The 15324-nt window shown below is 40.1% G+C and overlaps 2 protein-coding genes across 2 annotated transcripts; one reads left to right on the forward strand and one right to left on the reverse strand.

Annotated features, from left to right (window-relative positions):
* Positions 1 to 19: 19 nt before the first annotated feature.
* Positions 20 to 4406, reverse strand: LOC306764190 (uncharacterized protein; the record flags this gene model as incomplete). Its single annotated transcript, XM_079251229.1, has 4 exons — positions 20 to 85; positions 235 to 3857; positions 3940 to 4001; positions 4378 to 4406. The coding sequence occupies 4 exons, from the start codon at positions 4404 to 4406 to the stop codon at positions 20 to 22; spliced, it is 3780 nt and encodes a 1259-aa protein (XP_079107355.1).
* A 1185-nt stretch (positions 4407 to 5591) lies between these two features.
* coq2 (coenzyme Q2 4-hydroxybenzoate polyprenyltransferase) lies at positions 5592 to 9524 on the forward strand. The gene is made up of 7 exons (XM_079250759.1): positions 5592 to 6029; positions 6490 to 6656; positions 7501 to 7622; positions 7770 to 7855; positions 7961 to 8094; positions 8939 to 9127; positions 9257 to 9524. The coding sequence occupies exons 1-7, from the start codon at positions 5717 to 5719 to the stop codon at positions 9410 to 9412; spliced, it is 1167 nt and encodes a 388-aa protein (XP_079106885.1). The 5' UTR covers positions 5592 to 5716; the 3' UTR covers positions 9413 to 9524.
* The last annotated feature ends 5800 nt before the right edge of the window (positions 9525 to 15324 follow it).

Genomic DNA, 15324 nt, shown 5'->3' on the forward strand with positions numbered 1-15324 from the left:
CTCGCACTTGTACACAAAATCATTTGAGACCGTATCCTTGTGCTGAATGTACATGTGTTGCTTGAGAGCGATTTTTGTGTTGGAGCTGTAAGAACAGTGGGGACACTTTGCGGTAGCTTTCTTAGATAAAAACAAAGTTTTAGAAGCAGATCGCTGGATCTTGAGAACCTTAGGTGTTTTTATTATATTAAGAGCTGATGTTTTAGGAGCTGTTTTTTGTAGACTGCTTGTTACAGTGCTTGACTTGGTCTCATTAAGGTGCTGCTCACTGTGCTTGTCCAGTTTACCCAATGTTGCACAGATTTGTGGGCAGGTTTTACACAGGTACCCACTAAACTTCAAAGTGCCACCACTATCTTTTTGATTCAGGAATTTGTCCTGATTTTGTAGAGTTGAAATTTCCACATAAAGGCTGTCCACCATGGTGTCGCTGGTGGGATGCTTCATCTGGCTGTGAGTGAGAACTCCCTGGTAGGTGGTATTGACATAGGTGCAATAAGGACACTTAAAGACGTGCAAACGTGGTGGCTGTTTTGTTTCTTTCTGTTCTTCCTTTGCATTTACAGCTTTGATATGTTTCATTCCACAGTGCGTGTTAAGACCATGCTCTGTATTAAAACGTGCAGGGCAAGAAGTGCACTTGAACACCATGGAAGATGAAATGATTTCCTCAGCATCTTCGAGAGGCGCTTGGAAGGATTCAAATATGCCAGGCATTTCATCCAGGTCATCCACTTGGCTGTGTGCACTTGCCTTTTTGTCATTCAGGAGACCTGAACCATCTTCTTTTGACAACCCAGGATGAACAGCTTGATAATGGCGTTCAAGACCAGACTCTGAGACACTCTTAAAAGAACATGCTCTGCACAGATACATCTCTGTTCCATTTTGTCCTGATCTTTGTTCTGCCAAACTGGCATCCCCGTGACAAGTGGGCATTTTTTTTGTTCTTTTCCTTTTAGGAATCAATGCATCTGCACCAACATATAACCGACTTCTCACATACTCATAATTTGACTTATGATTTGGGTGTTGCTCCTGGTAATGTTTTAAGACTGTAGCTGCATCTTTGTGACTATAACCACACCACTGACAATGATAGCCCGCCTGGATTATCCCTTTTCGAAAATATGTTCTTAAAAGATCTGTGACTGAGCGATTTGACTGGTGCGAACTCAGTAAATGATTCCTTAAAAGATACAAATATTTAGCACTGTATGGGCATTTATAGCACTGCAAGATCTTCGGGGATTTCAAGTCGCTCAATGATGCTGGAGCTGAACCTGAAGAGTTTTTGACAACTTTCTCTTTTTTTTTCTGCTTCATTTTCACTGGCTTCACTTCTTCGTTCACAACTGTTTTTGACGGGGACTTCGCGTCCAGTTTAAGAACTTTAGAGCTGTACTGCTGGATGCTGGCTGTCACGTCAAGAACATTATGTCTTTTACCGCAGTGGTACACTACTTTCGCAAACTTGCCATGTCTGTAGTTACACAAATGGCAGAAAAACTTATTCTCATCCCCTTTGTTCACGAAAGGCAGAGGTAAATAAGAGGGTGAGGAGCCTTTGTCCAGAGATTTTGATTTTTCAATTTCATCACGGATCAAAGTTGTGTGTTTAACAACAGCGTCACAGTTTGATTTTATACATTTATGCGTCCTGTTCTGATGATTAAGTACTCCTTTTGCAGACAGATGTGCAAAGTTGCACTCCTGGCAGTAAAACAGTGTTTCTGCATGTAAATATGCCTCATGTCCTGTTACAGCGCTGTCAGCTTCTGTTTTACTCCGTACTTTGACAATTTTACAACGAGATTTCCTCTTAAGTATCTTTTTCCGCATCTCAGCACTGTACAAAATGATCTCTTTCTTACTTATTGATGTAATTGTTGAATGTTTTGCACACTGATGACCGACAACGCTTTTGATGCTTTTACTTGTATAATCGCAAAACTTGCAATACATCAGTTCTTGTGAACTACATGCCGAACGGTCCATTCCAGCAGTTACTTTCCCATTGGACTTTTTAAGTACGGGTAAAACCGCTATTTTGCTGTCTTTCTCCACAAATTCCACTTTTTTAGTTTCTGGAGATGCTGGCTGGTTACTGGAGACCACTGCTTCACACTCTGGCACTGACAAAGAAACATTTTGTTGTGACAGCTCAAGTTTGTCTGTTGTTTTCTCCAAAGTTTCTTTTAGAGGTGCAGGCGGTGATGTTGAATGCGTTGCAACACGAGTCAACTCTTTGATTTTAGGTATCGTCATTGCTTCTTCTGGGTGGTTTCTTTGGTAGTGCACATGCAGAACAACAACGGATTTATGGGCAAACTCACATTTGTTGCATTTATACAAGGATGTGCCTGATCCTTTGGGGGTGAGATGTTGAGGCGAAGGTGTATCTTTGGCTTCCTTCAATGGCATATTAGCTTTTTCAGGAGACTGTTCCCCTGTTCTTTCTGGACTGGGTGTTTTTTCACATGTTTCCGGCAGAGGCGATTCCACCTGGCATGGAGTCACTGAATATTTACAAAACAATAAAGAATTGCTCACTTCAAATGTCGGATGCATTGCCGTGTAATGCTGCCTCAAAGCTTTTGAGTCAGTGGAAGTAAATGAGCATTGAAAACATTTAAAAACCAAGTCAAGGTCTCTGAATTTCAGTTTAAATACATCTGGAGCATCTGGATGATTTTCCACGTAGTGCCATTTGAGGTCAATTGCGCTTTCAAACTCAACCGGACACTCAAGGCAGCGAAATGTTGCACTCTGATCTCTTGGGCTGTGAATGTAGATGGATTTGCATCTGATGAAAGGGTGTTCGCTCTGATAATGAAGAGACACATGACTAAAGCTCACATTGTTGTAATCACACTGCTTACAGAAATAAACTTTTGGCTTTCGCGGGGCTCCATCAACGTTGCTTTTCTCTTCTTCGTCACTAACTTCAAATGAAAACTCTGTGCTGCTTGAAGGTTGTTCAGATGGACTTTTGCTTTTTAGAATCTTTTCATCTCCTGATTTTGCTTTTTTAGCCGAAGGACCTTCTGAGGAGTCGTTCTTTGTCTTTATGCCAAGGTTGTTACGAGCAGTTTCTTCAAGTTGTTCTTTAGGCTTGGATTCTAGGTCAGCAGCAATTAAGTGTTCGTATTGCAAAAAACGGAAATATCCACCACGATTATCAATGTCAATTTTGGGAGTAGCAGTGACTTTAAATACACCATCCTTGCTAGCACTGGAGCTTGAGGGAGAGTCCTGTAAAATTAGAGTCCCCTCAGTCTCATCTTTGAACGCTGCCCTGGGTTTCGTATTTAATCTAGATTCTACTGCAAAGTACTTGGTGATGGTTTGTGACGGTCTCTTGTACGTTTTCAGATCTTTAGGTGAGCAAGATCTGTACTGAGCTTCAGAGAGAGACATAACAGAGACAATTGAAGGCATCTCCTCTGAAGCTTCATTCTGCTGGTTTGTTGAAGGCAAAGTTATTTTGACTTCTGGGTTTTCAGAGACGATTGACTTTCCACTCAGATTTAGATCTTCATTTTTCTTGCACCGTGTCTTGTGTTCATTTAAAGCTTCCAGATTACAAGCTTTAAAGCCACAATGTTGGCATTTAAAGTGTTTTCCTGAGCTTCTGCTCCTGTTCCTGTATGTCTCAGCAGATTTCAAACCAGCCCCTTTGAGAGCAGCCTCTACATCTAAGCCATGCACCTTGTTGAGATGCTCAAAAAGGTAGACCTTGGACTTGAAGACCAGTATACACTTGCTGCACTGGAAAGACTTGTCCACAGATGGAGGAGTGATTGTTTCAAAGCTGGCTTCTTTGATGTCTTCAAAGGCAGAAAGCTCCATTGAATCTAAGGAGGTATTAAAACATAATGCTAAATACTTTATATTTCCATCAAAACAAAGACTAAACTACTTTAGTACAATGCATACCGCTTTGCATCTTGCATGTCTCATTGGACCGCTGCACATAAACAAACACAAGTGGAGAACACCTGAGGGATGAAGGCACACATTATTGTATTACATAAACACAGTTTCTACTGTGTAAATGTCCTTCCTATTCAAACATGGTTTTAAAATAACCTCACAAATGATTAATTATAAAATACATAACAATAATCCCTTTGTGTAACATAGAAAATCAAAGTTTAAGTACATGGAACAACTACCTCCCAACTTTCAGCCCTGAAAGCTCAACAGAGGAAAAAAAAAGTCAGTCTTAAGTTTACACACGGATAATACGTTTTCAAAGATGGGGTCGACATAAAATAAGGGTAGGCACTTGGTGTAAATAAATTATATACTCACGCACGAAGGCTTTTACAGGACAAAAGGTTTGTGGGAATGTTTTGACTCGCTTCTGTTCACCAGACGGACAGACTGCACATTTCCGCCATTTTTCCCGCGAGTGCAACAACTTTCCCCTCTTTTCCTCTCCACGCTTCTTCGGTTCTTCTTCTTCAGGGGAAAACATTCCCGACGTTACTATACTGCCACCTACTGTTTTATTCCATCTGTCTGTCCTCGGGGAGCCCAGCCCCGTATGTTTTATATGTTTCAAATATTTTTTCAGCCAAGTACCCTCTAACCCCTGCAAAGTATTTTTGGTTAAGAAAAAAACATGAAATACAGGACTTTGTCATTTGTGTTTGGTTTATTAAACTTTAACCGTGCAAAATCTCTACTACGCTTTTGACATTGTTTGCGTTGTCAAGGCGACAGTGACTGATGGATATGATTTGGCTCGTAACGGGTGGGGTTTACGCCAGAATGTGGGATTTGGGGAGGAATTGAATGATGTAAATCTAAATGTATATTCAGTTTATAAATGTACAATTACATCTATTCAAATATTTTCAATATTTATATAATATTATATTTGTTTTATTTTGTTTAAGGATGTTTTCAAATAAATTTCATGTACCCCCTGGAATGCCTTGAAGTACCCCCAGGGGTACACGTACCCCCATTTGAGAAACAAGTCTTTAACACACCTGATTGACACAAATTGCTCATTAGTAGGCTTGCAAAGAATTAGATGAGAAGTAATTATTTTTATTTAATTATTAATTATTATAATCCATATTTTATTCTCTTTTTCAATTATGACATAAAAAGGATATCAGAGTGGGAACTGTGTTTATTTTTGATGGTGAAAGATTAAATCATGAACATTTTAAAGCCCCATGATATGTTTCACATTATAAAAATTAAGGCAACCTTATTGTGATTTTATTATCTGTAATTTCCCCTCGGGGATGAATAAAGTATCTTTCATTTGATTGTTTTTTTTTTTTTAAATTATTATTATTATTATTATTATTATTATTATTATTATTTATCTTTTATTTATTTGTTTGTTTGTTTATTATCTTTGAGATTGATTACATCAGGACCAACTTTATGATACCTTGGAGTTTAACAAGCGTTTAATTTACTGGCTGTAATGTTTTGTTCTAAACAGATTATATGTTTTATATAGTTGAAAGAAATATAAAGCTATAAAATCACGTGGAAATGATTACTGTCATTGTTTCCCCCCGGAGCTAGAAAACGGACGTACCACAACAGCGGTCAAGCTATCCTCATACTGAGTGGTGTTTATTACAAGTTAATATTTTCTTCTTTGCTTCCGTGGTAAACTCTTCCCAGATTAAATATATAAATATATTTAGAAGAGATGCTGGTGTGATCAAGAAGAGACGCGATGCTCTGTGCAAAGCTGACTAGCCGGTTAAATACGGCCGTCTTGAGGACGATTCACCACGGAACCGGTCATCCTTGCCTGTTTACCCTGTCAAACCGCTTCCTCCAAAACGATGCAAGAAGGACTGTTGATGGTTTTTATTTTACTTCTAGTGGGCCGGGAGATTTTTGTTATAGACAGCATCCAGCTCGTATATTTGTAACACAACATACTGGAAGAAGGTCTTTCAGTTTATCAGCTGCTGCTATTGTGAACTCCGCACCCTCTCATGTCCAACCATACCTCCGTCTTATGAGGCTGGACAAACCTATTGGTTTGTACATTCATTCTTGAAGACAGTCACAAATTTCTGTCTCATTTACTTTAATCAAATGTTATTTAGAAAATGTATTAATTTTGATATTAATTCCTGATGTTGTTCCAATGTTTCCAGTCAATAAAATAGTAAACTAATAATTTTTAAACCCTAAACAATGTGGATTTAGTCACAAGGTTCAATAATTGATTTTCAACAGAAAATTCAATAGTAGTCAATTTTTACCGCTGCTTTTACTGTCCTCTTGTTAAAAAAAAAAAAAAAAAAAAAAAAAAAAAAAAAAAAAACTTTTAAGTTATGTTTGGCTTTTGTGTTATGTCTGGTTTAACAAACGCCTTTGCCTACAAGCGTAATTGATGTTCTGAGTAAGATCTCAGGTAAAATTAAAGTATTTGACAATGTTTTGTACATCCTACCTCTTAATCTCATATCACAGTTTGATGGGTCTGTCTTGCAGGAACATGGCTGCTGTACTTGCCGTGCACATGGAGCATCGCTCTGGCTGCAGAGCCTGGATGCCTCCCAGATCTTGGCATGCTCGCCCTATTTGGAACAGGTGCTCTACTGATGAGGGGAGCTGGCTGTACCATCAATGACATGTGGGATAAAGACTTTGATAAACAAGTATTGTTCATTATTTTGTTTTTTTCTGTGTATTCAAATAGAGCATGAAGTTGTACATATTTTTACAATCAAAACCATATTTCATGTACTGACATCAGTAAACTGTAGATTATTATATTTTGATTCCTGTTTACTTGTTACAAAACATTGTCCATTTAATGAATGGTGTCAGTGGCTATGCACCATAGAGCAAACATATTTATTGCAAATACTTTGGAAACTGCAAGATGTAATGTGCAGTATGAAGTGAATATGTCTTGATCGGGGTGTCCAAAGTCAGTCTTCATGGGCCGCTGCCCTGCAAGTTTTCAATGTATCTTTTTTCCAACACACCTGGCTTCCATTAAATGGATTGAACAGCCAATGAAGTTTAGCACAATGACTGATTACTTTAAGTCAAGTGCTTGGAACAGGGATATATGGAAAACCTGCAGGATTGTAGCCTCCGAGGACCGGAGCTGGGAAACCCTGATCTAGATGATGTGACTAAGACCAACCTTCTCCACAGCAGGGATCCCCAACCCTGGTCCTCAAGGACTGGTGTCCTGCAGGTTTTCCAAGTGTTCGGGCTGAAACAAACCTGACTCAGACTCAGACAAGCTCTGCACATGTCTGCTAAATACACATTTATTTGAATCAGATGTGGTGCAGCAGCGACACTTAGAAAACCTGCAGGACACCAGTCCTTGAGGATCAGGATTGGGAACCCCTGCTCCACAGTACTTCACAGAGTTAAAATATAATTTTATTTGAGCCAAGGCAGAATTAGGTCGACAGAAAAATAAAACACTAAATATATTGCTGTATGAAATAAAGAAGCTCACACTCCTGTCTCTTTTTGCAGGTATCAAGAACAGCCTCACGTCCCATCGCATCAGGGGAGATTTCCCGATTCCAGGCACTTGTTTTCCTGGGTGGGCAACTCTCTCTTGCACTTGGGGTTCTCTTGTGTCTTAACTATTACAGGTAAGCAGAGGCAGCGGTTGTACTCTGCCTGGAGATTTGTTGAGCTTTGATTTAAGTTTATTTAAACAAAATGCAAAAAAGAACTGAGCGTTAATGACCAACAGAAAACACTGAGTTTACTTAAAAGTGGTGCTATAATCCTGACAGCATAGCTCTGGGTACCTCGTCCTTATGTCTCGTCATCACCTACCCGCTAATGAAAAGGATCACCTATTGGCCACAACTTGTCTTAGGTATGTGCTGTGCAGAAGTTAATATTTTGCATTCTGTGTTTAGAGTTAAAATTCCCCTCATGTTAGCACAACTAAAGTTGGATTCCCTCCATTTCTTCTCTTCAGGTCTCACTTTTAACTGGGGCGCTCTGCTTGGCTGGTCTGCTGTGAAAGGTTCCTGTGATTGGTCCGTCTGCCTCCCACTGTACTTCTCAGGAGTGATGTGGACGATGATATACGACACAATATATGCGCATCAGGTGCTATAGCAAGCTCTGTACATCTCTGTTGCACATGGTAGGACAAAGAGGGTGCGATGCACGCTAACATGGAACTCGGTCCAGTCGGTTCTTGTCACATTTTAAGTGGTTATTGCGTGAACTGACACAAGTCGCTGACAATATCACTGATTTGATTCTAAAACTAATAAACTGTTTGCAGATGAACGCATATGATTTAGTTTAGTTTCCACAGAAAATCCTACTGGATCACAGTTTGGTATTTTGTGACACAAAAGAAGGACTGAAGACACCGAAGCTTGTTCTTTTGGGCCTGGAACCATATTTTTCTTCTGCCCCCTGCAAAAGATTGTCATCCCCTTGAAATTATGAACAGTTTCCATCCATCTTTTTAGACAGCTGGTAAAATTAACTGTCCAGTCTTCAAACAAACTGCTTTCTCCCACACAGCTGTGCACACACCTCTTTGATACTGCACAAAAAGCCACCGATAGAAGGAATAAAACTAAAGAAAGCATATCATTTTCAGTTAAACCCATTTTAAGTATTCAAAATTCAATATAATTTAATTAATTCTGCTTTTTTTTTGCATTACCACATGTTGCAGCATTGTGTAATCCTTAAACATTTATTTCACAGTTTTTTGGGTTTTTTTTATTAAATCTGTATCATAGCTGCTTAAAAAGTGAAGTACAAGTAAAACAGTAAAATGACATTTTTTCTTAAATGTTTTACAAGTCAATTTATTACAGTTAAATTTATAAAAACTGATGCTACTGTTAGTTTTTGTGATTGTATTATTATTATTATTATTATTATTATTATTATAATTATCTATGAACTCTTGTCTTTTTTTAATAACCAGGATAAAGAGGATGACATCAAGGTAGGAGTCAAATCCACTGCCCTGAAGTTCCAGGAGCAAACCAAACTTTGGCTGAGTGGTTTCACAGTGGCCATGATGTCGGGACTGGTGGTAGCTGGTGTCAATGCTGAACAGACTCTTCCTTACTACTCTGCACTGACGGCTGTGGCCTTTCACCTGGCGCACCAGGTGGGGAACGCGGTGTTGTAAACTGTAATCTGCATGCTCAGCGGGAAAGCTCTCATTAACAGCAAAACAGAAAAGATGTATAGTATTAGTTTTACATTCAAATGCCACATTAACTTTCCTCTTTCATAGATTTACACGGTGGACATCAACAAAACAGAAGACTGCTGGAGGAAATTTATTTCAAACAGAAGCCTGGGACTCCTGTTGTTCTTTGGCATTGTTGCTGGAAAATTTTGGGAAAAAACAAGTGAGACTCCGTTGCAAAAAGAAGAAGGAGTCAGATAAGTAAGACTGTACAGTATGGAACACGTTAAATAAATAAATGATAAAAAAGAAAAAAAAAAAAGAAGAAGTTCTGATTTTTGTTTTACCAGCGGTATAATTCTGCTGCCATCCTCTGGCCTTATTACTTTGTTTTAGCCTAACAATAAATATCTGGATCTTTCTTAAGAAGTCACTTTGGGTCTCTGTCATTTCATGCTGAAGGAAAAACGAACATCCACCATGCCTGATATTGTGTGCCAGAAAAAACTTCCAGTGTTTTTTTTTTTTCTTTTTGGAGAGGTTGGTGAGAGTGGTCACACTCTGCAGCGCTTCAGCAATGAAGCTGCTGGAGCAAAAAGCTGCACAGACCTGTCGCGGGCACAGCCTTTTCTCCCACACTGTTTGCATGTTCTCTTTGATTCAGACAAAAAGTTAAATGTATCAATTTATACTCAACTCAAAACACAACCTAATACATGTTATAACCATAATTTTGAGAAAAATGTGTATTTGATTGCATCATCATGTTTCAGGAAAGCTGAAGTAAAGTCTGACAAATTATTGGAGAAGAAAGTGAGAGGTGCAAGCATGCCATAAATATATACACATACGTATACATACATATAGCTCCAAAAAATAAAGCGAATACTCAAGTAATGTATTGTAGATCTGAATAAATGATGAAAGAAATATTTTTATTACCTTAAATATTTTCTTCTTTCCATAGTTGAATGTACTGACAACAAAATCACAAAAATTATCAATGAAAATCAAATGTATCAACCCATGGAGGTCTGAATTTGGAGTTTTACTCAAAATTAAAATGGAACACACTACAGTCTGATCCAACTTTGATGTAATGTCCTTTAAACAAGTCAAAATGAGGCTCAGTAGTGTGTGTGGCCTCCACGTGCCTGTATGACCTCCCTACAACACCTGGGCATGCTCCTGATGAGACGGCGGATATTCTCCTGAGGGATCTCCTCCCAGACCTGGACTAAAGCATCTGCCAACTTCTGGACAGTCTGTGGTGCAACTTGACGTTCGTGGATAGAGCGAGACATGATGTCCCAGATGTGCTCAATTGCATTCAGGTCTGGGGAACGGGCGGGCCAGTCCATAACATCAATGCCTTTGTGTTGCAGGTACTGCTGACACACTCCAGCCACATGAGGTCTAGCACTGTCTTGCATTAGGAGGAACTCAGGACCAACAGCACCAGCATATGGTCCCACAAGGGGTCTGAGGATCTCATCTCGGTACCTAATAGCAGTCAGGCTACCTTTGGCAAGCACATGGAGGGCTGTGCGGCCCTCCAAAGAAATGCCACCCCACACCATTACTGGCCCACTGCCAAACCGGTTATGCTGGAGGATGTTGCAGGCAGCAGAACTTTCTCCACGGAGTGTCCAGACTGTGAAGAGCACAGGACACCAGTGGCAAATTTGCCAATCTTGGTGTTCTCTGGCAAATGCCAAACGTCCTGCACTGTGTTGGGCTGTAAGCACAACCCCCACCTGTGGACATCGGTGGGGACCGTTTGAGCAGACACATGCACATTTGTGGCCTGCTGGAGCTCATCTTGCAGGGCTCTGGCAGTGCTCCTCATGTTCCTCCTTGCACAAAGAAGAGGGTAGCAGTCCTGCTGCTGGGTTGTTGCCCTCCCATGGCCTCTTCCATGTCTCCTGATGTACTGGCCCGTCTCCTGGTAGTGCCTCCATACTCTGGACACTATGCTGACAGACACAGCAAACCTTCTTGCCACAGCTCACATGGATCCTGGATGAGCTGCACTACCACTAGAGTGAAAGCATCGCCGGCATTCAAAAGGGACCAAAACATCAGCCAGAAAGCATCGGAACTGAGAAGTGGTCTGTGGTCAACACCTGCAGAACCACTCCTTTATTGGGTGTGTCTTGCCAATTGCCTATAATTTCCACCTGTTGTCTATTCCTTTTGCACAACAGCTTGTGAAATTGATTGTCAATCAGTGTTGCTTCCTAAGTGGACAGTTTGATTTCACAGAAGTGTGGTTGACTTGGAGTTACATTGTGTTGTTTACGTGTTTCCCTTCTTTTTTTCAACATTTGCAAATGGCAGCTGCTATCACAGTTGGAGATTGAGGAGATGCAACACACTAATACTGCAATGGGGACCACTAGGGGGAAAGGTATGGGGGAGATAACATCATCTCCCCCACTGAGACTGGGTACCAAGCTCCAGAGATAGAGATAAGTGAGGGAATAATCAGCCTCAGAGACTGCATCATAGCCATGATGAGATTGAGCCACCCCTGGCACCCACTGGCGAAAATTAGTGATGTACCAGAAAGCCTTCTGGTTGTGAATGCAGCAATAAGTACAATCCCTATTGTGACCATCACTGAAACCAGTGAGCTGATATACAGTACATCAACAGTGGTCCTGGAGAAACTTGGCCGACATAACATCAAGGGCAAGAAGGAGGCACCATGGAAGAGGAGGTTAGAAACCAAAATCAAGGCAACTTGAAGGGCAGTTAGTCAACTGTCAGAACTCCAGAAGGGCACAACCACAAAGAGGTGCCAGAGAGGTACAGCCAGATGTCCATACCTAACGCCCTGGAGACTGCCAAACAAAGACTCCAAGAATTGGCTGTGAGACTGAAGAAATACACAAGAGAAGTTGAGGCCAGAAGAATAAACTGGCTGTTCTCAACTAACCCAGCTAAAGTGTACTCCCAGTGGTGGGTAATACCACACAAGCTGACCCACCAAGGTTGGAGACAGAACAATACAGGAAAGGAATATGGGAGAAGGAGGCATCGCATAACAGTGAAGCACAGTGGTTAAAAGACCTCAAAGCAGACCACAACTCCCTCTCTGAACAAGTCCCACTTGCCATCATGGTGGAAGATATCCAGCACGGACTCTCAAGTATGAAGAACTGGTCAGCGCCTGGCCCTGATATGATCCATGGGACTCAACCTGAACAGCTGACCAAGGGACGAACAGTCCTGGTACTGAAAGACCCCTACAAGGGATCAGTCCCATCCAACTACCGGCCAATAGCCTGCCTCTCCACGACATGGAAGCTCCTGCCAGGCATCATATCATGATGTAAGTGGGCACATGGAACAATGCATGGTGGAAACACAGAAATGCATTGGCAGAGGAACCAAAGGAGCCAAACACCAGCTGCTGATTGACAGAACAGTTGCCTGAGACTGCAAAACCAGATAGATAAACCTGTGCACGCCTAGATTGACTACTGGAAAGCCTACAAGCAATTTTCTGGTGACCATCTTCCAATCGCATAACTATATCAATACTGTATTCCATCTTCATTATTCCATCTTCTTATATAATATCAAACTATCAACAGACTTTATTTCTCCACATTTTTATCCAGTAGCTTAGTTGGGACTATGTAAATGATACTAAGGTACTTTTAAAGCATTCTTCATTGTTTATTTTCTTTATTTGAGATAATCTTGAGTTTATATGTCGTCCCAAAACATTCACTGAAAACTAAATATGACACATAATCTTGAAACTTAATCTGGCTCTACCACATAACTAAATTAGCACTGCTACATTGTTTCAGGCAGTGTCCAGTCAGAGGCTGGTTCCACATAGACCACCCCTCTAACTCAATTGCTAAGACCTGACCAAAGCTTTGGGCACCAGAACTTCTCTAATTTAGTTCTGCTTCACTTTGTCAACTTTGCCCTTTGCAGAGATAATGTTCACTCATGGTGTGATTTAATAGAAGTTAAGAGCTTCATCTGATGTATGATATGTGCCATCAAAAGGTTAGTCTTCTTCAGCAGCAGATACACTGACTTTTACACACAAGTATTTCCTTTACTATGACTCAAAAAAATTATCCTGCTGTTGCAGAGATATCCTTATTTCATTATGGTTGTGCTTTTTTTCTTTTAGCAAAGGCCTAAAAATAGGCACAGAGTTGCCATCTAAAAGCTATAAGATGTCAAAATTAGTATCTGATACTGACAGACTTGTGCGGATAGTACTCTTTGTATTGTATAAGTAGGTGCCATGAGGTTTGCTACAACATCTGGATACTAAACATCCAAAAGTGGAGACAGCTGGATCCCGGGAAGCACATGAGCTGAGTAGAGTCTGCTTCCAGATTGTTTCACATCTCAAAAAGGTTTTTACTGAGCATAATAACTGTATGTGAGAAATTATGTCACACCTCAGTCACACCTCTAACCACCTAATGAGCCTTCCTTATTATTATAATTCTCTACACGTTTCCTGTCCTCATCTGTCCTTCCTCATCCATTTATTTTCCTTTTTTGCCTTCTATCCATCCATCCATCTATCCATCCATCCATCCATCCATCCATCTCTCTCATTATTCAGTTCTCAGTAGGTCAGTTTAGATCACTCCCATTCCCAGACAGAAGCCCCTCACTAATTCTCCTTTTTCCAGCCTTGAAACTTCAGACCCCTCAGAGAAAACCAATCAAACTTCATCCATACCTTTAGTTAAACCAGTAAACCTCTAGCCTTGTTTTCTGAATTTAAATTGAGTTTAATCTGGTAAGTGTTATGTTTCCATGTGCAGAGAATATCTTACCTGAAACACCATGCAAGTAGCAAGTAGCAAATGAGAAAGTTTAACAATTATATGCACCATGGTGAAGCTGACACAACAGGAAACAAGTTACCACACACACAAATAGTTTGAATATGTGTCACTAATAAACTTGTGTGTTCTTCTCACAAACATGTTTTGTCTTTGTATTAGATTATTCAGAGATGACTCAGACGGCATTACGCATCATGCTCTTTCACAATTCTAACCGACAGGAAAAGATCGTTTGGATTTCTGGAGAGATTTTTTCACACAAACTAATTTAGCCATTAAGTTGCAAGACAAAGCAGGTTAGTTCATATAGCATATTTCATGTACAAGACAATTGACAGTGCTCTGTATGAACAGTTGCAGTAAGAGGAGAGAGGACTTCTGCTTTATCCACCTTTGTTTGTATTTTTCTTTATTCTTGCCAGCCAAGTTGGGCATCATTAAAGAGTTAGCCGTGTGTGACAAACTGCATTTCATCCTCTTGTGGCCTCTTAGTCATCAGTGTCCCTCCTCTCCTCAGTGTCCAACACAGATTAGAATACAAATACAACTTTCCCCCATCAATTTACATTGTTTTTCACAAAGGCAAAGCAATTCTGTCTTAAGAGCCTTATATATTTTCCACACTCCAAACACATGTCAATGTAACATGATGTACATAGAGTTACACTTGTCTCTGATAACTCACAAAACACACTTGATACTAATGGATCTCAATGCATTGATATAAAAAACTCATCAGAGTTAACCAATTAATGGCCATTCTACGTAGAGCTTTTCTTTTAAACAATGGTGAAGACAGAGCATCAAAAATAAAACCTCATTTCCTAAAGGTTCAGCCTCCTGAGAAGGTTCATCACGGCATCAGACATGCTGCCACTGATACTCAGTCCAGTGCTTGTAGGAACTGGCATAAATCTTTTTCCCCTCCATGTTTCCCTTCCTCAAAAATGGCTTTCAAGACCATAACTGATGATGATGATGGTGATGACATTGACTTCAGTGAACAGAAGATGGATCAGCTGACAGTCCATATATTTTAGGTCTTTATTGTATTCCTAAACATTTGCACACAACATATAAGGACTTTTCATCGGATTACTTTTAATTTAGCCCTTAATTCTTCTTTTGTCCTCCACTTGCCCAGTTTTTCACTCGATCATGTTTGACCTTTTTTACGTCTTCTTTGTGACAGGCTGCTACTAACAAAGTGCCTTAAGATAAATTTTAATTACTTTCTTTCCTAAGTTGTGAGTTTTGTAAAGATAAAGCACTGGCTTTTCTCTTTCATTTGGTTTTTGATGCTTTATTGATGGAAAGGTCAGTATAAGTGGCATT

The sequence above is a fragment of the Telmatherina bonti genome (genome assembly GCF_933228915.1).
Source record: "Telmatherina bonti genome assembly, chromosome: 13".
In the NCBI taxonomy this organism is placed as follows: domain Eukaryota; kingdom Metazoa; phylum Chordata; class Actinopteri; order Atheriniformes; family Telmatherinidae; genus Telmatherina; species Telmatherina bonti.

Excerpts from the sequence above, each read along its gene's own strand:
- coq2 (XM_079250759.1), top strand. The coding sequence starts at position 5,717 with ATGCTCTGTGCAAAGCTGACTAGCCGGTTAAATACGGCCGTCTTGAGG. Across the intron at positions 7,623-7,769 it reads TTGTGTCTTAACTATTACAG|CATAGCTCTGGGTACCTCGT; the intron begins GTAAGCAGAGGC and ends TAATCCTGACAG. Across the intron at positions 7,856-7,960 it reads TTGGCCACAACTTGTCTTAG|GTCTCACTTTTAACTGGGGC; the intron begins GTATGTGCTGTG and ends TCTTCTCTTCAG.